General features: G+C 42.7%; 1 protein-coding gene across 2 annotated transcripts in view; it reads right to left on the reverse strand.

Moving 5' to 3' along the window:
- Positions 1–491: 491 nt before the first annotated feature.
- TTC8 (tetratricopeptide repeat domain 8) overlaps positions 492–20,930 on the reverse strand; it is a 29,173-nt gene continuing 8,734 nt past the window's right edge. The window contains exons 2-14 of one of the 2 annotated variants that reach the window (XM_066607579.1): positions 20,316–20,436; positions 19,625–19,688; positions 19,391–19,550; positions 19,083–19,172; positions 18,762–18,806; positions 17,633–17,718; positions 15,074–15,161; positions 14,542–14,652; positions 11,323–11,462; positions 7,561–7,735; positions 5,490–5,612; positions 5,266–5,349; positions 492–3,236 (exon numbers count right to left, since the gene is read on the reverse strand). In XM_066607579.1, the coding sequence (XP_066463676.1) occupies positions 3,120–3,236; positions 5,266–5,349; positions 5,490–5,612; positions 7,561–7,735; positions 11,323–11,462; positions 14,542–14,652; positions 15,074–15,161; positions 17,633–17,718; positions 18,762–18,806; positions 19,083–19,172; positions 19,391–19,550; positions 19,625–19,688; positions 20,316–20,436 (1,404 nt within the window). In that variant the 3' untranslated portion in view covers positions 492–3,119. The remainder of the gene's footprint in view (positions 3,237–5,265; positions 5,350–5,489; positions 5,613–7,560; positions 7,736–11,322; positions 11,463–14,541; positions 14,653–15,073; positions 15,162–17,632; positions 17,719–18,761; positions 18,807–19,082; positions 19,173–19,390; positions 19,551–19,624; positions 19,689–20,315; positions 20,437–20,930) is intronic. The other variant, XM_066607580.1, reaches the window with a different exon arrangement.

Raw genomic sequence — 20,930 nt, forward strand, 5'->3', positions numbered from 1 at the left:
GAGTATGAAATGGACCAGTTTTGTTTAATGTCATTTATTTATAAACAAGTTTCATATAATCTTTTGATTTTCAGCATTTGCACATTAAACAGCACAAAATTGCTGCAAAACCAACTGCATCCACATAAGGGGCTATAGAATCTATGGGTGAGCAGCTCGCTATGTCATGTTCAATCTGATAAAGAAAACAAGTTATAATTTGCCTTCATACATTATGAATGCTAATTAAATCCTCCCCGACTGCTTCGATGTCTCCTGCTTCTGTTTACCCTGCACCACTCTTGTACACAATAATTTAGAGTAATGGCTTGTTTGCCGCTATATTCCCTAAATGTGCAGGACTGGGAGGTCATATAAATGATTTAAGTAAACTTCCTGCCTAATTAATGTGTCTCCTGTGCATAAGGAAATGGTTAAACCCGAACCTTGAGTGCTGACTGGTTGATACGGTTGTCATTTCTATCCCTCGAGAAAAGCACTGCAGTCATGGAGATTCTCAAATACTAAAATAATTTATTTTCTAATTACAAACCATTTTACATTCATGTAATTGTAACAAAAATACCTTTATACCATTGGATGGAGATGGGAATGTAACTGAAAATGAAGAACATACCTGATCAGCTGGTGTAGGTGTCTGTTTTGCATATGTGTAGTTGTATGGAGATGATGTGCCAATTACACATTACATGTACTGGAATGTACTGCTATGTGTTTCACAGACTTGATACAGTGTTGTTATGGAGAAACTCTTTGGTAACCATTACATATATGAACAAAGATTATGTAAAGGGTCACTATCATTTCAACAAACTTTCCACGCATCAATAATACAAACGAATATAAGAAACTTTGTAATATATCCAATTCAAGAAAAATGCCCATTTCTCTACTTTTTAGGCTCCTCTCCTCTTCTTATTCTCAACTCCAATCAAACGAACTGTCAACTCACTGACAGAACTAATTACATGCTGCCCATTGAAGTCTAGAGTAAGTGTAGCCAAATGAGAGAGACAAACAGAGAAAGACATACACACAAAAGGCAGTGACTTTCCTATATCAGGCCAAGTGATTTATTCATATCTACACTGCTCAGTACTTCTCTATATACGAGGAAAAATCATAGGGGTGAAACTTTGTGTGCTGTATATTACAGATATCATAACAGCTAGTCTACACCCCACCGGGCACGGAAAAATGAGCATTATAGATGGAGCCTGCAGAGGGGGAAAACTAGTGAAAAATGCAGAATACGTATAGGTCATTGTCATGAACTTATTTGTTCTTTGTACCACGTATCATCACTTTGATCCCGCTGGTAGCATTAAGGGAGGTCTGGATTTACTGTTGTATTTCTGTGTGTGTTTCTTTTATCCGGCTTGATACACTTTATGAGCTTTTTTGCAATGTGACAGTCAGGTAAATTGTGTAACCATCAGTACAGGTTTTTAACCTTTGGTCATAAACAAGAATGTTCCCGCTGACTGACAGCAATCAGAGATCTTGAACATAGTGAGGAATGAAACACAAAGCATATTTGGACCGTTGCAGAACTTGCCTATATAAAACTAGAAAAACGTGTACAAAACCGATTTTCAGTCCAAAAAAATTGCTTCTGCAGCAGATCTTTGCCATGTGTGGACACACCCTCAGTAAATGCTGAGCACAAGAGCAATTAGACTACCATGTAATCACAGCTCAGCCAAGTTTATAGAGATAAGAGCAGGTGGAGTCCAATAAATCCTGCCACAGACACCAACATCTACCTGTTCACAAGGCAATGAATCTTATCTATTGCAACATAGCATGAAATCTTTACTGGATCATGTGACTATACTTTTGGTTGATGGCATTACACACATATGACCGAAAACAAATATCAACTGTTTGCAACATAAGGGCTCATTCACACTTGTCTGTAACAAGATTTGTGGCTCTACCGTTCATTTGCCATTCAATGTGCACATGACCACTCAGTCCATCACAGCTTTCAATGGTCACATGCTGTTCATGGTAGCTTGTGCCTGACTGGGGGTGGTGGTGGTGGTGTGCGGGGGTGGTCACATACACAACGAATTGCATGTGAGTGCAGCCAACTTCTTCCAGGTTTGGAGCAACCGGTACCAGCGCTTCTAAACTCAACAAGGAGCGTAGGGCTTATTTCTTAATTTTGAAGAGTCCACAGTCATAGAATTTTTTTTTCAGTCCCAAGTTATTTTTCTTTTATTCTTTAAATACAGCCACTTATGCCCCCAAATAATAAAAGAGCCTATATATTCACTTGTTCTGTCTCTCTGCAGCTCCAGTGTCGTCTCTCCGTTTACCCCATCAGGTCTCTTTACAAGCTGCAGAGTCCGCATGTAAGTACAGCGGCAGGAGCCAGGATGGGGCGAGTATAGGCCTGTTTATTATTTTTGGCCATAAGCAGTTGTATAAAAGAAAGATATGAAACCCATAAACTCCTTTAATTCCTTTTTATGTTTTTTTTTTTACTTGAAAAAAAAAATGTTGCTAATACATTTAAGTAGTTTATTTCTATTTCCATAGTTTTAGGTGCACAGTGTTTTCCTCAATACAGAGCATGTTCCTATGGATCGTTAGCGGTACCATTTTTAGCCCCTCAAAGGGTTGAATTTAAGGACATATATTTGCATAGTTCACAAGTACATTCAAAGTTTTTGTTTTTTTATCATCATCCATACTTCAACATTACAAAAACAGCAACAAAAAAAAAATCTAAACAAAAAACAGAAGATGGATGAAAGGGAAGTAGACAATTACTGTAATAAAATATGGATCAGAAACACATACGACATAGGAACAAAAAACGAAAATAAACAGATCCATATCATGCATCCATATTTGATCCATTTTTTTATACACAAGTGTGAATGAGCCCGAAACTTCTAATTACGACTGACTACTGCAGGAGAAATCCAACATGGCAGCTGCAAAGCTTTTATTCAGAGACAGTTAATTAAGGGTTAATTGTTTTCCAACCATCTCCTGGGTTACATTAGTGTTATCAGTAGAACCACACGGTAAACGTTAAATCGTTTTTTCTACACAGCTTCCAATAATATCTAGGGAACATTATCTGCTGTGTGTGACCAATGGACTTATATCACTGCAAAATGCTGCCTCAACTTTTCAAGGAGTTGCTGAGTTTCCACATGGTCAGGAAACGCGGCTTCTGACTTCTGAGCAGCAAGGTAGCTGCTCTGCAGGTCTCCGATCTGCAAAAGAACGTAGTAAGGAATAACCAGGTTTATGATGGTACACAGCAATTGGAAAAGCATTGAAGCCAAGGTCAAACAAAGCAAACAAGCTCAGTGGACGCAGTCAGGTGACATACGATAGACTGTTAAAGGTTGTTCAGGACATTGGGTGTTTTTTTTCTCTTAATGATGTAACCTCAGGATATGACATCAATAGGTGATCAGCAGGGATCCCCGCCAATCAGCCGATTTCGAGTGCCGCTGTCAGCATGAACCGTGCAGTAAATGGACTGCGCTGCCTAAAACGCAGCAGCCCAAGTTGGTATTGCAGGCACAGCTTTCACTGAATTCAATGGGAGCTGTGCTTGCACTACCAAGCCAGGCTGCTGCAATGTTGTCAGTGCTGTTAGTTTCCAGTGCTAGCCACACTGACAGCAGTGCCAACAATCAGCTGAACGACAGGGGTCCTGAGCAGCAGACACCCCACTGATCATCTATTGATGACCTATCCTGAGGCTATGTCATTAACAGAAAATGCACTTAAAGTCCTGAACAATCCCTTTCACACTTTCCCTGTCAAAGCGGTGTCTCTTTTGTAAAAATAGCTGCCACAACTATAGAAAAAGGGTTGATGCCTCTGGAAGTAGAGGTGTGACTTTTTAATTTTTTTTTTTCTAACTTTTATAAGTTCTCAATTTTTACCTCCTGATATAATTTTTTTCTTACATTTTACTGGATTTATTTTCTTTTACTATGATGCACAAGTACGCAGAAAAAACATTACTTATTTGGGCCCTACAGTCTCTGCAAACAGATTATTGAGTTATGATATGGTAAACAGCCCATTAGATCAGTGTTACCAGTAATTAGCATAGACATAGGACTCATGTCCACATGGATAATTGAATTGCAGAATCGGCGTGGGTCACCCATGTGCATGATTCGCAGTTCAATATGCCCGTAGACTATCATTTAAATACCTGCAGATGTCATTTTTTTCCCACCGCGCGGATCGCAAGCGGGGAAAAGAACGCAGCCTGCTCCATTTTCCTGCGGATCCTGCAGGGATGGCTTCCATTGAAGTCAATAGACGCTGTCTGGTTTGTGGCATGGATGCAGCTGACACTGCGGATGTGCTGCAGATCCACGGGAAAGCAGGAGTTTTAAAAAAAGAAAAAAGGCACGGTGCATGCGCGTGGCATGCCTGCCGGCGTGCCAAGTGCATCCATCATGCAGAAGAAAGAAGATCCGGCCGCGGATCTTTTTTGCATCATGTCTGGAGGCCATATAGGCAGAGAAGATGCAGATCGTATCTTCTCTGCATGCCTCCGATCGCCCTCTGCACAGGGAACACCACCACAGGGTTACATTGCTAAATAATTGTTATCTGTACTTTTATTTTGTGATAAGGAATTGATTTTTTTCCATTCCCTGTCAAAGTACAGGATTGGGCTTTCAATCTGACTGTTTAATCCTGCCAATGGCACGGCAAAAAGGGGCAGGTGGTGGTCTCACAATCAGCACATTAAATAAAGGGGTTTTCCAGGACTTAGCCACTGGGTCCCTATCCTCAGCACAGATCAGCAGTGGTTTGCCACTCAGGAACCCCAAAGACCAGCTGTTCACTGAAATAACTAAAGCTGTGCCCACATTACCAACCTAGGCTGCTGCAATGTGGACAGAGCTGTCCGCTTCCAGCTCTGCCTGCACTAACAGCAGACCCCCACTGTTCAACTACTGATTACCTATCCTGAACATAGATCATTAATAATTAAGTCCCGGAATACCTTTTTAAGAGACTGCAGGCACGTTCCTGTTGAGGATGTTAATGTACACTATACCAGAAAACCCTCATAATTCATACCTGTCCATATTCTGGGAAGCAATGACCCATACAGATTATGAACAGCCCAAAAACCCCATGCAAAGTTCTGTCACCTCACAGTCCTTACAAATGTCGGCAATAAAAATAGGTATGAGGATGTGACACGATCTACCGTATACATCTATAGGTCACTGACCTAGGCAATAAAAATACACTACTCACCTTATCAGAAAGGCAGGCAAAATTGAAATGCGGCTCGTACATGTGAGGTGCAAGGGCAGCAGATGTCTGTAGTAGAGCTCGGGCCTGCAATAACATGGAGGAGAGTTATTCACAATTAATAGATAGAAAAAACACAGAAAAAAAGAAAATGCATGAATTCCCCATACAGTGTCTTCCCTATTAAAAACCAGCAAGTGTACAGCATTACCCCATCAATGACTGACCTGCTCAACATGATTTTTACGCATTTCCAATACTGCCAAATTATTATATGCTTCAGCATGGTCATTGTTATTGGCCAAAGTAAGCTTGAAGCACTGATAAGCCAAGTTCAGGTCTCCAATGCCCTAAAGCACAAATACATAAAATAAAACAACATGTAACAGAAACTATGTACAAATCAATCTCCATGAGTAGCCAACTAGAAAAGGTTCAAGCTGGAAGGTTTACATGAAGCAGTGGCTGTTTATTCTCCTCTATGCTCTGTCACACAAGACAAAGACATCCCATAGTACCATTAAAGGTCTTACACAGACATTGGTGGTCTAGAATGAGCATTGAGAGTCTGTTTAGTGACTTTATGGAAACTTCTTATTGTGTTTCTTCTGGACATACAGTTACTAATGGAACAAAAGGTCCAAGATATTCCAAGCCTGGGCAGGATTCCTTTCCAAAATCAACAATTCGGAATTTCAGGTAGCAGTTTTTACTGAACTCTACTTGACGCATTGTAAAATAAAATGCTTTAACCCCTTGAGTGGCGGGTTTCCTACCACCCTGTTGTGCCCACCAGGGCAGGTTTTTTAAAATGGTCTAATCATTGAATTTCAACTAATTTTGCAGTTGCGTCCCAAGAGCCATAACTTTTTCATTTTTCCATTGACATGGCCATATGAGGGCTTGTTTTTTGCGGGACAAGTTGTGATTTTTTTAAACAGGAGGGAAGAAAAAAAGAAATGGGGAAAAAAGAAAAAAAGGGGCCATGTCATTAAGGGGTTAAATAATGTATTAACTTCCTTCTCTGGGTCATTACGCAGCACGGATACCACATGTGTGATTAGTATTTTTGATTTTTTACAAAGTAAAGGGAGACAAGTGTTTTTTTTGTTTTTTTCCTTTTTTTTTTAAATTTTTTTTTCTTTTTTTTGTCCCTTTAGGGGACTTCCACAGGAACCCATCAGGACCCCTGATTACATTCCGGGGGTCCGATGGTGACAGCCCTTTACATGCTGCAGTGACAGCCCTTTACATGCTGCAGTCACATAGACTGCAGCATGTAAAGGGTTAACACAGCAGAGATCGGAGGTTTTCTCTGATCTCTGCTGTAAGAGCTGGTACCTAGCTGTCCTCTGACAGCTAACAACCAGCTCTGCCTGCCACAGAGACCATCGGCTTGCTTCTGACAAGCCGATGGTCTCTATGGCAACTTGTAAACAAAGCAGGACATTGCCGACATGTCGGCAATATCTTCTGCTGGTTTTTCAAAGTCCTGCACTGCTCTATGTGGGTCTGTGCAGGCAGAGCACACTGTCACAGCTTGTGGCATTGTGCTCTGCAGCTCCCATAGTGATACATAGCCCGGAAATCTTCCGGGCTATGTTGCTATGAGCAGTGGAGCTCGTCCCGGAAAATTTCCGGGCGTGCCACTCAAGGGGTTAAAGGGATTCTGTTCAGAAGTTTGACTCCAAGCTGAGCTACGAGTCGCAGAGAGGGGCAGCGTGGGGCCTCTCCCTATCCGCAGCATGCGGAGTGACAGCTCTTTCCCTATACACAAAAAGGGGAGAGAGCTGTCAGTCTGTACGATACGAGCGAGGAGAAGCTGGCACAGCCCACCTCCATGACTTGTAACTCAGCTCTGAGTCAAACGTCATGAACCTGCTGACAGAACAGCTTTTAATTCTTCAGCATTTTCAAATTTTCTGCTTGCTGTCAGTGTATCGGAACATTCCTCTTTAGATCCAGAGACTGAAAACATGCACTATGTATATGTACATAACTCAGAGCTCTCTGGGTTTGAGCAATGTTTGAGCAGGGCATGAACTGGCAGCAATTTCAGCATTTTACTATCTGCATTTACTGACAGCACAGACAGATTTGAAAACTCCGATGAACGGAAACACAAAACCTGACTAGAAGAAAAATTGTAGAAAACCCCATTAATGTAATTCATGTACAATGTCTTGCAAATGTAAGTTTTCAGTTTTAGCCAGTTAAAGGTATCACTAATAATACTTTTGCCTTTTTTAATTCATGAAACCTCTTGGCCATTTTTTGTCTTGCAGTGTATGGACATACCACAGCGACATGTCCTAAGTTGTACCAGACCTCAGCGACCTCCTCGTCGTTCTCAGCCAAAGACAACGCTCTTTCAAAGGAGGTCAGGATCATATCATACTGCTGGGCGTAAAAACAACACAGCCCCAAATTGTTATACAGCTCACAATTGTAGACACCCATCTGTAGGAGGCGCCTGTGAAGGAAAAACTGTTAATAGATGGAGGGAAGCAATAACATCTTAAAAGAAACCTTCACCCTCTTAAAGGGGTTGTCCCGCGGCAGCAAGTGGGGGTATACACTTCTGTATGGCCATATTAATGCACTTTGTAATGTACATTGTGCATTAATTATGAGCCATACAGAAGTTATAAAAAGTTTTTTACTTACCTGCTCCGCTGCTGGCGTCCTCGTCTCCATGGAGCCCGCCTAATTTTCGCCGTCTAAAATGGTCGAATGGCCAAATTAGACGCGCTTGCGCAGTCCGGGTCTTCTGCTTTCTTCAATGGGGCTCCGTGTAGCTCCGCCCCATCACGTGCCGATTCCAGCCAATCAGGAGGCTGGAATCGGCAATGGACCGCACAGAAGAGCTGCGGTCCACGGAGGAAGAGGATCCCGGCGGCCATCTACACCGGTAAGTATAGAAGTCACCGGAGCGCGGGGATTAAGGTAAGCGCTGAGCGGTTTTTTTTTTACGTCCCTGCATCGGGGTTGTCTCGCGCCGAACGGGGGGGGGGGGGGGGGGGGGGGGGGGTTGAAAAAAAAAAAAAAACCCGTTTCGGTGCGGGACAACCCCTTTAAGTAGCTTAAAAGTATGTCCACATAGACCAGAAATGCTGCAGTTGTGCACATGGGAAATCTGCAGCAGATTACAGTATCTGCCACTTGGATGCTATGTGAACAGATCTCATCCACACGCTGCAGAGGTTTTCCACACAGAAACAGGTTTGTGGTGCAGAGTCTTGAAATCTGCAAAATGTCAACTTTTGCTGCAGATTTTATCACTTTCAATGTAGAGTGTAAAAGCTATATGCTACGTATGCAGATTTTTCAGCAGATTTATGGCAGAAGAAACAGGCCTTACAATATAAATGGGGTATTTCCAGCTCATGGAATCCTGACATAATCACTAGGATAAGTCATCAATTTATGATAGGTGGGAGCCCAGCTTCAATGACACTTACTAATCCATAGAATGAAAAAGCCCCTTCACAGTATTAACCTCCACAACAGAATCCCCGCAGTCCATTAAAGTGCAAGGAGATGGCTGCAATTCCCTACACAGCCAGGTGGCCGGGGCGCTGCTGTATACAGAAAAACTGTGAAGGGGCTATAGCACTTCATTTTGAGAATTGTTGGACCTCTTAAAAGGTCCAGGCCCCTACCGATCATAAAGTGAGAGCATATCCTAGCAATAGGTCATCACTATATAAGATAGGAGTACCCTTTGAAGTATTTTTAAAGGCTATGCCCTCTCCATGGTAACAGACAACAAAATATCTATGTAGTCTGATCTTGTAGACCGCAAGACTACAGGATTGCACTACAATTAATTTGTATGCTGTCCATTAGCATGGAGATGCATATAGTCTGCACAGAAACAAAATAATAGGACAATTGTTAATTAACCACTTAAGTACCGATGACATACATGTACTTCACGATCATGGTGAAGAGAGATATGGAGTATGCTTGGGAGCCAAGACCGTTGCGCTTACCTGGCAGGTACTAGCTGTGTTAAGCAGGGACAGCCAAGATGCCATTTAACAGTTCAAGGCAGACTGCAGCATCTAAAAGGCCCATTTAGACACAACGATTCTCACTCAAACGCAATCTTCTGAGCGATAACCGTTGTGTGTATTTACACGTTCTGAGAACTGCTGTGTTCTCAGAGCGCTCAGCTGTTGTCCCGCTGAGTGCTCCAAGAGGGGTATACAGAAGACAGCTGGAGCGCTGTCTTCTGTATACTTCTGCTGTGTTCTCAGAGCGTTCAGCTGGTATACAGCTGAGCGTTCCGGGTGGGGTATGCAGAAGACAGCTGGAGCGCTGTCTTCTGTATAGTTCTGCTGTGTTCACAGAGTGCTCAGCTGGTATACAGCTGAGCGCTTTGAGCAGGGTATGCAGAACACATCTGGAGCGCTGTCTTCTGCATACTCCTGCGTTGTTCTCCAAGCGGGATACCAGCTGAAATAATAGTATGGTATTCCACTGAGAACTCAGTGCACGGCACTGATAAAGCTCATCGTTAACTTTAAGCTAGCTGAAAGTTAGAGATGAGAGAATAGTCCACGAACAGTACACGATGGCCGCGTGTTTAGACACAACGATTATTGCTCAAAAGACGGCATTTGAGCGATAATCATTGCATCTAAATGGAGTATAAGCTGCAACAGGCAACTCTCAGCTGACTCTATACTGGTGGTTGAAGACTAGGAGAAAAGATGAGATTTCAGTAGCTGTAAATCACTTACTATTAGCAGCAGGCACATCTACGTGAGTCTTTCTGCCTATCTCTCTCCAGCAGCTCAACCCCCCCCCCCCCCCCCCTTCTCCCAAGAAATGTCTATGGGCACCATGAGTCATCAACTTCCACCCATTCCTGTCAGTCTTTTTATCAGAGATGGGCATCGCTTAACAACAGGCAGTGGACAGCAATTCAAATGGAAGCAAGACCCCAAATAGCCAGCAATTAAGAGTATTTCTGCAAAATTATGTTTCGTGCTAAAAAAAGAAAAAAAAAAAAATCAAACTGATTTGCACCTTTGTGATTATTTATGTAAGACAAGTCCTTTAAATTGTACATCTAAACGTCTGCTTTAGAGATGAGCGAGTATACTCGCTAAAGGCAATTGCTCGAGCGAGCATTGCCCTTAGCGAGTACCTGCCCGCTCGAGGCAAAAGGTTCAGGTGCCTGTGGCGGGCAGCGGGCAGAACGGAGGGGAGATCTCTCTCTCCCCCCCCCCCCCCCCCCCCCCCCCCGCTCCCTCCTGCTGACTACCGCTACTCACCGCTCCCCCGCGCCGGCACCCGAACCTTCTGTCTCGAGCGGGCAGGTACTCGCTAAGGGCAATGCTCGCTCATCTCTAGTCTGCTTACATCAAACTTTTAGCCACTAATATAAAACTTTGTGTTTTTTTTTTTTGTTTTTTTTTTATAAAAAAAATCATGCTTGGAGACAAAATTGCAAAAAGGTCCCTATGTATAGAATACACTGAGTGATATTTTTACTATTTTGAAGGGGTCTACGTTCAGAAAATATATGGGCATGGGAGTTTAGTATGAATTTTTTATTTTGTCAAAAGTGTTGAGGACAGGCCATTGACTTCTATATCCAGACAGCTGCTTTAATATTCTTTTTAAAAATGTTAAAAAACATGAAGAATTGATGCAAAAACACCGCAGAGCTTTTTATTATATAAAATAGAATAACTGTAAAACCCCTGTGAACAGTTATCATTATGGAACTAAATCTGTTTATTGGTTTGGATATTTGATCATAATGTTTAATGACAATTTTGCAGAACCCTATTCATAGGTGTATGAAATTAAAAAAAAAGTACAGGGCAGAGTAGGCTTTAAATCTGCAGCAAGTCTCATCTGTTGTGGGATTCTACTGCAGATTTGACTCATTTCAATGAAACTAAAAATCAGCAGTGAAACACTTTCACGTTTTATTTTTTCCTGGAGGAGATTTAAATTCTGAACTCTGTCCTAACTTTAGTTATTGGTTAAATGATTAGCCATAACCTTTATGGCCTCTGCTAGCTGCACTATAAAACTCACCTGTAAAATCTCAGAGCGATTTCTGGTTGGTCAGTATAAAAGTGGTTACTCCCTATGCAAGCGATGGCCTCCACGTGAGTGTTGTCCTGTTTGAGAAGCTCTTTGTAATATTCTGTGGCAGACGTCAGATTATTCATTTCCTGCATGAGAAGTGAAACAGAAAAGCACATAATACTTGGACAATACATCTAAGGGTGGGTTCACACGAGCGCGTTTTGGTGCGTGCATACGCATGCACAAAAACACACTTGTATTTACAACAATGCATTCCCTATGGTATGTACACATGTCCGTGTTTTACAGGTGCGTGCCTGCAAAGATAGGGAATGCACGCATTGTTTTCAATGGAGCCGCGGCTGCTGCCGGCCCCCTGCATTCTTTTTCAGGGAAGGGCTTTACATATAGGCCCTTCCCTTAAAATAGAAAGATTTTAGTGTAAAAAATAAATAAATAAATTAAAAAATGCAGGCATTAACTTCAATGGAGCCACTGCTGCTGCCGGCGGCTCCATTGAAGACAATGGTCTGCTGGCACACCTGAATTATTTTTCAGGGAAGAGCTTTACATATAAGCCCTTCCCTGAAAATCAAGTAAAAGTGATTTAAAAAACAACAAAAAAAAATAGATACTCACCTCCCTTCAGCTGCCAGGGCTCAGCCATGTCTTCTCCTGCTGTCCCCTGCACTGTGGTGCTGATCTATCAGCAGGCGGGGATTTTAAATCCCCGCCTGCTGAAAGAGCTGAATGTGATTGGCTGAGCACCTCAGCCAATCACAGGCAGCTCTCACCTGTCATTCATTCGGGGAGAGCTGCCTGTGATTGGCTGAGCACCTCAGCCAATCAGATTCAGCTTTTTGAGCAGGCGGGGATTTTAAATCCCTGGCTGCTGATAGATCAGCACCACAGTGCAGGGGACAGCAGGAGAAGAGGCGGCTGTGCCCCAGCAGCTGAAGGGAGGGGAGTATCTATTTTTTTGGTTTTTTAAACCACTTTTACTTGATTTTCAGGGAAGGGTTTATATTCAAAGCCCTTACCTGAAATCAATGCCGACAGCAGAATCCTCTACCGCAGCTGACATGTCTGATAGCTGCGGTAGAGAATTAAAGAATTCCTCTGCGGGGAACACAGCAGCGGCAGACAGGTAAGTATATATTTTTTTACACTACTTTTAATTGGCTTTTCAGGGAAGGGCTTATGAAGCCCTTCCCTGAAAAGCCATTGACAGCTGCTGGGGCTCAGCGTTGACTTCTGCCGCTGTCCTCTGCTCTGTAGCGCTGCTGAGCCATCAGCAGCCGGGGATTTAAAATCCCCGCCTGCTGGTAGCTCTGATTGTGATTGGCTGAAGCACTCCAGCTAATCACAATTAGAGCTATCAGCAGGCGGGGATTTTAAATCCCCGGCTGCTGATAGCTGAGAGCTACAGAGACGGGGACAGCGGCAGAAGTCAACGCTGAGCCCCAGCAGGTGACTTTTTTTTAAAACTATTTTAAAAGGCTTTTTAGGGAAGGGCTTATGAAGCCCTTCCCTGCAAAGCCACTGACAGCTGCTGGGGCTCAGCGGGGACTTCTACCGCTGTCCCGGCTCTGTAGCGCTGCTGAGCTATCAGCAGCTGGGGATTTAAAAATCCTCGCCTGCTGGTAGCTCTGATTGTGATTGGTTGAAGCACTTCAGCCAACCACAATCAGAGCTACCAGCAGGCGGGGATTTTTAATCCCCGGCTGCTGATAGCTTAAAACTACAGAGCCAGGGACAGCACCAGAAGTCATGGCTGAGCCCCGACTGCTGAAGGGAGGCGAGTATTTTTTCTTTATTTTTTTGCACTATTTTAAATGGCTTTTCAGGGAAGGGCTTATGAAGCCCTTCCCTGAAAAGCCATAGACGGGATGCCAGCAGCAGGATTCTCTACCGCAGCTGACATGTGTGACAGCTGTGGTGGAGAATTGAAGAACTCCGTTTCCTGCATCTGCCACAGATGTAGCAGCAGGGCATTCTTTTAACTAGCGGGGGTGAAGGAAACATCTGACGCATGCGGCAGATGTGTTCTTCATGCCCGCGGGGGTTACAACAGTGGTGGAGGGGTCAGTTTTTTTTTTTTTGTTTTGCACTAAAATGTTTCTTTTTCAGGAAAGGGCTTATATGTAAAGCCCTTCTCTGAAAAAGAATGCAGGGGGCCGGCAGAGCATTGTTTTCAATGGAGCCGCCGGCAGCAGCCACAGCTCCATTGACAACAAGCACGCAGCTGTGTTCACGCGTTTTTTGCTCGTACCTAGGTGCGGACGTATGTACGCACCTAAGTACGCACCAAAACACGCTCGTGTGAACCCACACCAAGGTTGTAAGGTAGTAATCTATCACAAAAACTAATGCCATAAAAACTATACTGTGTCATTCCTGCCAAAAATTACCACTGAAGCATATGATTCGCTGATTAGCACATGACCTCCCCAACCTCACTGGGATAGTAGCAACAGGGCGTGCAGCTCCTGTGCTAGATGGTGTGGGGGGCACTTAAAAGGAGTTTTCCAAATAAAAACATTGGTGGTGGTGGAGGGATGAATCATATTATATTATACATGTATAAAATAAATCGTACTCACCACCCCTTCTGCCATGCTGCTCCGCTCCTCTGCTTACTTTGGCTGCAGCTGTTACAGGTTGTGTACCCATGTGATCACTGCAACATCATCTGTAACATTCTGTAAACCTGTCAGGGCTTCTACATTAGAAGCCCACGTGACAGGTTTATGGGACATCCCCAGGCCAGAAGAATCATTATGCCACCTGTTATATGCGGAGGGGCCAGAGCGCCAGAACAGCGGTGTGGTACCACAGTGAATATAATGCTTTTATATGCTTTTGGGCACTGGGGGCCTAAAACTATATTTAAAAAAAATTAGGTCAGACAACCCCTTTAAAAGGAGGAGAGTATGCCTTATTTCTTTTATTTACACAATGCTCTGCCCCATTAATTTTATTTTTAGTCCCAGAATAGTCCTTTAAAAAGGTCTATTCCTATGGTTTTTATTGCATGTGTAAATTTTGATTGGCTGCTATGGGCAACACCGCTGTTTTATGAACAACCGAAAAGTCCCCCCCTTTTTTTTTGAGGAACATGAAGTGACAAGACAACAGACACATCTGAGCAGAGCTCTGCATTGAGTGTGTCTGGTTATTTGTAGCAATATAGCACAACCAGAGATATCGTTTGCCGACTCTAACCTCCTGAATTCGGGCCACAGCACACAGAAGGGTCACTTCTTTAGGAAACCAGTCCAAACCTTGTTTATAAGTAGAAAGTGCTGTCAGAGGCTGGTCCATGCGAGCATACACCTGAAATACAGATTTATAGAAAAGAAAAAAAAGAAAATTCAGTTAATAATTTCCTGGGTTACTGCCCTAGCTGGGGGCGTATGACAAAAAAAACAGAAAATTTATCTCAATGTTCTATAAAACAAAGTAGATTTTAATACAGTAACTATTCCTTTTTATACAATCCAAATCGACTGTGCAAATCACTCGCAAGACCCCTGTGGAAAATACTGCGACTAATTGTGTGAAAGACTAAATGAGCAACAAATGACATGACCCAAATCTGTAATTGATTTCCCATTGGAAACATTCCTCCCATTGCTGCAGACTGAGGTCTTTTTAACAAACATTGGCTGGTCGATTTGTTGGTCAACAGTACTTTCACTGTCAGAGTCCACCATGAAGATCCTATAATGTAGTGATATAACTTCTAGGAACTTACTTTTCCCAAATACAGGAATGTATCCACCATGTTCTGATGTACAAGTGCGGATTTAAACTGATTTTCTGCTTCACGGAACAGGCCCAATCTATAAGAAACAGCAAAAAAAATAAAATAAAAAACACAGTTTATTAGATTACATATAAAATGTGTGGTGTCACATTAGACAGATTATTAATAAGTTTTTGCTTAAAGCCATCTCTCATACAGTAACTAAATTACCAAAGAGAATAGAACCATGTGGCTACGGCAGAGGTCTGCATACATCTGCAAAATAAGTTTACATACATGATCTAGGCCCTTGGCATAAGATTTCCAAACTTGACTCATTTCCTGGAACACATGAAAATTTGTTTTTTTAACCCCTTAGGCCCAATGTCCACGTGCAGATTTTATTTATAAAATCCACGCGTGGCCCCCGCACGGGAGATCCGTGCGTCTTGGTGCCCATAGAGATGCATTAGCATCTGTAGGGCAGCTAAAAGCATGCAGATGTGATGGGAAGAAATCACAGCATGCTCCATTTTCCTACAGACGGCTCCAGCATCTTCTGTTGAAGTCAATGAAAGCTGTCCGTATCTGGGGCACAGCCCCCTGGCTAAGGTGCTGGGTCGCTATTGTGACCCCCAGCATACGCCAGTAGCAGAGGTCATGTCAATTGTTCATTCACACAAAAGCTCATTTCATGTTTCTGTTAGCTCTACATATGAAAGTTACAAATACAGCTATTCACAGCTATTTAATTCCAATCTGTATTTTAAATATGAATCACATCCTATTGTTGCTCACATTGGTACCATATTGGTCCCATTTATCAATGAAGCCTATAAAATATACTAGTAATTAGTAGGAAATTATAGTACCAGTGTTCCTGGTAGTGCAATGCGACACTTACTAATATAATATAGTGAAAAGTATTGGAGTTAAGGCCCCTTTACACCAGCCAATGATCGCAAAAAAACAACAAAAACCGCTAAAATGGGCGAACGATTTAGCGATCATCGGCAGGTCTAAACGTGCGCTTTTCGGGCACTGCTAGCTGATTGTTAAATTCAGTCCAACCTAAAAATAGTCTTTCAGTCTTATCAGCAGTTCTCCACAGGGGGAGGGGGGGGGGGGGGGGGGAGTGCTGATAGCATTGTTTTTCCGTGGAGAACAAAGGATCTGAGCGCAAATAATAGCCCTTGGGCTATTAACTGCATTCCGTGAAGGCTTCATTTGCACACCTAATTGGTATTTAAGTAGCTGAGTAGCTACTTAACAGTTTATGCAAAATGATCGTTCAAAGCTGTCACTTATACTGTAGTTTGAGCGATCATCAGCTGGTGTAAATGGGCCTTAAGTCACAGGTCCTAAACCAGCTGAGCAGGAAAGCACCCGTGTGCTCATAGAACCTGTGAAGTTACCGAGGCTCTGAGCTCCGCCTCTGATCACATGACGGTGACGTCATCACAGGTCCTAAACCAGCAGAGCTGGACGGCAGCTGGGTGCTTACAGGACCTGTGATGAAGTCACAGTCACATTATGAGTCCCTGGGACTCTGAGCCTGATCACATGACTGTGACATCATCACTGGTGCTAAACCAGCAGAGCCAGACAACAGCCGTGTGGAAGCCCACATATTAGCCTTTTACTCTCCAGCTCAGTACTAACAACCAATCAGGTTGAATCAGCGAACCCAAACAACCAATCAGGTTGCTGGAACTGTGAATCAGAACCAATCAGGTTGCTGGAATTGCTCCTTAGTACTGAGCTGGAGAGTAAAAGGCTAATATGCGTAGAGCCCTGGTGACTGATCACATGAAATCCTTTATTCAGTGCACAGGGACGAAGGACCTGTGATGCTGTTACCGTCATATGATCAGGGACAGAGCTCAGAGGCCCGGTGACTGGTCACATGACTGTGTCATCACCACAGTCACTCATGGACAGATGGTCGTAAGTATTTTGATACATGCTGTCATCTATATATTTGTCTACATTTCTGGCTTGGAAATGGAAGAAAGAAAAAAAAAAATCAGCATCTCCTGTCACCATATTTTCATATGCTATTGTAACTTGCCCTAAGATGGTAACAATAAATAATTTTACAAAAGTTGGGGTACTTTGAATATTAACTCTCCCTCATAATAAAATATAAAGCACAGTATATACACAACATCATAGAATAGTATGACATGCTGCAAGTTTCCAAAGCTGTGAATTTCTTTTGTAACAAAATAAATTGATCATTATGCAGCGTTCTGCGACCGCATTTTGAGATGAAAAAACTACCGCAATGAATTTCTGCCTCTAGGTTGTGCTTTTAGAAGTTGTACTAACATCTGAGTAAATTGTGTGGGTCTCCTGTTTCTCGTTGGCATATTACACATAAACAGCACACCATGTGGTCTACAGGAGTACTGCAGGTAAAGCAGATAGTTATACAAATACAATGAGAATTGTTATGAGACCATGATACACCAAAAGAATCATACAGCAGAAACCATGGGGAATAGAGGAAAAAAAAGATACAGTACAATAGGTGTCCATGCAGTAGGATATGCAGTCAGGTCATACCTGTAGTAGCATTTCCCTAGCTGAACCTTCCACCACCAGTCCTTAAACTGAGCATTTTCAGTGGCTAAAGCAGCCAGCTCCAAGGCCTGGAACAATTAGGGTAAGCATAAAGAGAAATTTTAGAAGTAATCAATGCTCGTAATTTAGGCTCAACATTCTCCACCAAGAACTGCGATAAGTCCCATTCAGAAGGGGCGAGTGTCAGGCAACACTCGTCCCTGCACATACTAGCTACCGTGCACCTGCTAGTATCGCTGGCTCACAGCGGGGAGGCTGCAGGAGATTTCTCTCCTCGCTCTCCCCTGCCCCACTCTATTGACTTAACATAGCGGCCGTTCAGTCCTGAATGGCTGCTATTTACACTGAACGATCAGCTCATCATCCATCGTTTATGATGCACAGAATGAGCTCACCATCAATGTTACAAACCGAGCATTAACCCCTTCCCTCCCCATGACGTAAGGGTACGTCATGGGAGTGGGGTACTTCCCGCAAAATGACGTACCCTTGCGTCATAGGGATAGTGCCAGATCATAGCAGATCTCGGGCTATCCCGCAGCGGGAGCCGGCTAGCACTGGTAGCGGGCCTCCCGCTGCGACAGAGGGGGGCATCGGAGATGCGCTCAGTCACCGTTAACCCCTTCCCTGCTATGATCTAAGTAGATCGCGGCAGGGAAAGGGTTCACAGAGGGAGCGTAAAAAAAAAGCGTAAAAAAAAACGCTAAACAACTGCGGCAAAATGCTAATTTTTAGCATCTTGCCTCCCAGAAAATGCAATAAAAGTGATTTAAAAAAAAACGTATGTACCCCAAAATGGTACCCCAAAAAATCTAGTGTATCATTTATGCTGCATAATTAAGGCTATAAAAAAAAAAAAAAAAAAAAAATCTATGGCAGAATTGATGCGTTTTCTCTCCCTACGATCATAATATAGTCTATGTACCCAAAAATGGTACCAATAAAAACCACAGTTCTCTACGCAAAAAACAAGCCCTTATACAGATGCGTCGACGGAGAAATAAAAAAGTTATGGCTGTTGAAAAATGGAGATGAAAAAATACCAAAAATCGTTTGGTCCTCAACGCCAAAATAGGCCATGTCATTAAGGGGTTAAAGAGAAAATTCTTACGTTTTTGACATCGTTTTCATGGTGGAAGATGTATTCACACAAAGTCTGAAAAAAAAGAAAAGCAAACCTGATATAAAGTTGTAAAAACACAATAAACGTTTATTTTTTTTAAAAATCAAGAACACATTTTAATTGTGGCAAGAAGGGTATGGGCAGACTGTCAAATGGGTGGAGCTACTCTTGTCTATTAGCTTGGTAAGCTGACAATCCTAGCCCCCACTTTACAGTAGTATTCTATTCCTAAATGTGCGTTTCCTTTATATTCACTTCTGCATCTCAAAAACGGTTATTGACTTTCATTCTAGTGAAGCAGACACTGACCTTAGCCAAATTGGGGCTCTGTGCGTATTTTGAAAGATTTAACCTGGACAAGTTAATGAAAGGTCCATCTGGATTGGTCAACATTGATGCCTAGGGAAAAAAAATATATCAGTTTGAGGGAAAACTGAATAACAGAATAGAACTTAATAGATGACTGGCGTTTTCATCATTTTATACTCTTATTTCTATAGTATTCTCACTCAACAGGTTGGGGAAAGACATTGAACTATGCAGTCGATGACATATACGGTTTCCACATAAGCTGCTATTATACACTTGACGTAACACATTAACTCGCTCCCAATTACTGTTCCAAGTCGTATGTATCGTCCCGAGGCGCTAGTGATTGGCCGGGCTGTGTGCGCTGTTCTTGGGGTGCGGATGGCTTGTTCCATGGTACCTGGCCGGCCTGACTGTGTACTGGGCCGTACGAAGCCAGTGAGTGGCCGTCCGGACTGAGTGACGGGTCTACAAAGAAACACAGGTCAGGCTTATACATCTGGAAGTCTTCCAGCACAAAAACCAACTATGAAGTCATTTACCGTACTGCTGGACTTGGACCCTCAAACTTCTTTGCTGTTGCTTGTCTGAGGGAAGTCCCAGGACCTGTGAATAATTTACACATCTTATGTGAGTCGATGAAGTCAAATGTGCTCATTGAGAAATAACATTAAATTATAGATATATAATAGACCTGAGTGCACACTGTATACAATTTAATCAGGCTAGTGGAGTGTAACATCTGCTCCACTGATCACTAGCTGGCCAGCTCTAATCTGAAAAGCTAAAGGGATTAGTATTTTAGGTAGAACTTCCGTTAATGCCAAGTACTACAACTAGATGATGTGTCTGAATTTACCTTAGTAGGAAAGCAGCATAAAAAGGTTTCTTGTGATAAATCATTAATGTCTGACTGGTGGGGGTCTGACTGGCGAACAGATTTCCCCTCTGTCCTTGGTATTAGTGGGGGTTAAATCACACAAATGAGACTTTTATTGCACTCCTAAATAAAAGTCTACTGCAGGAAATCCCTTTAAAGGGCCTTCCAGGTCTTAGGGGTAATTAGATCAGCCATGTTCGATTTTTATTGAAACATACACGGGGTTGATAACCACTAGCTAGAACAGTAATGACAATCTAATATCATCTTGTTTATGGCTGGCTTTAATAGATGGTATATTTACAAGTCATGGTGGCTATATCATTGGCACAGGAGCCGGGAAAGTGACTTACGTGCCACCTGTGCAATAGAATTGTCATCCAATGTCATCTCAGCAATCCCCTCCTGATCCAAATCAATCTCATCCACATAAACCATCTCTGTCAGGGCTCGGGTCTTCAAGCTCCATGCTGCCTGCAGGAATACAAAGTAGCATTAGAAGTAAGCAGAATGCATCACAAACACGGTCTTCACTGAAGTGACAAGCACCGAGGGAAGTCCATAAAGTCACTGCTTCATCCTTCCCCAAATAAGTCGATATTGATACACCATTTTAAAGGTGTATCAGAAATAAACCTATCCACAGAATAATGACAAGTGTCTGAATGGTGGAGATGGGACCCCCACCAATCACTAAACAGTGGTCCTGAATGAATGATGGGGGTTCCAACAATAGGACCCCCCTCCCCACCAGACACTTCTAGTTAACATTTAGTTATTTTCAAAGGACAATCCCATTAAAGCCTATAATGACCAATAATGAGCCATGATAATTTATGATTGTGTATATAACACTTGTACTAATGAAATATTATTGGATATTGGTAAGGTAATGACATTTTAAGGAAGGCACCTTGCCGTAGACTGATTAGCCAATAACAATTCTACATTTATCTTATATGCTTATA

The sequence above is a fragment of the Eleutherodactylus coqui genome, chromosome 6 (assembly GCF_035609145.1).
Source record: "Eleutherodactylus coqui strain aEleCoq1 chromosome 6, aEleCoq1.hap1, whole genome shotgun sequence".
Taxonomy (NCBI): Eukaryota; Metazoa; Chordata; class Amphibia; order Anura; family Eleutherodactylidae; genus Eleutherodactylus; species Eleutherodactylus coqui.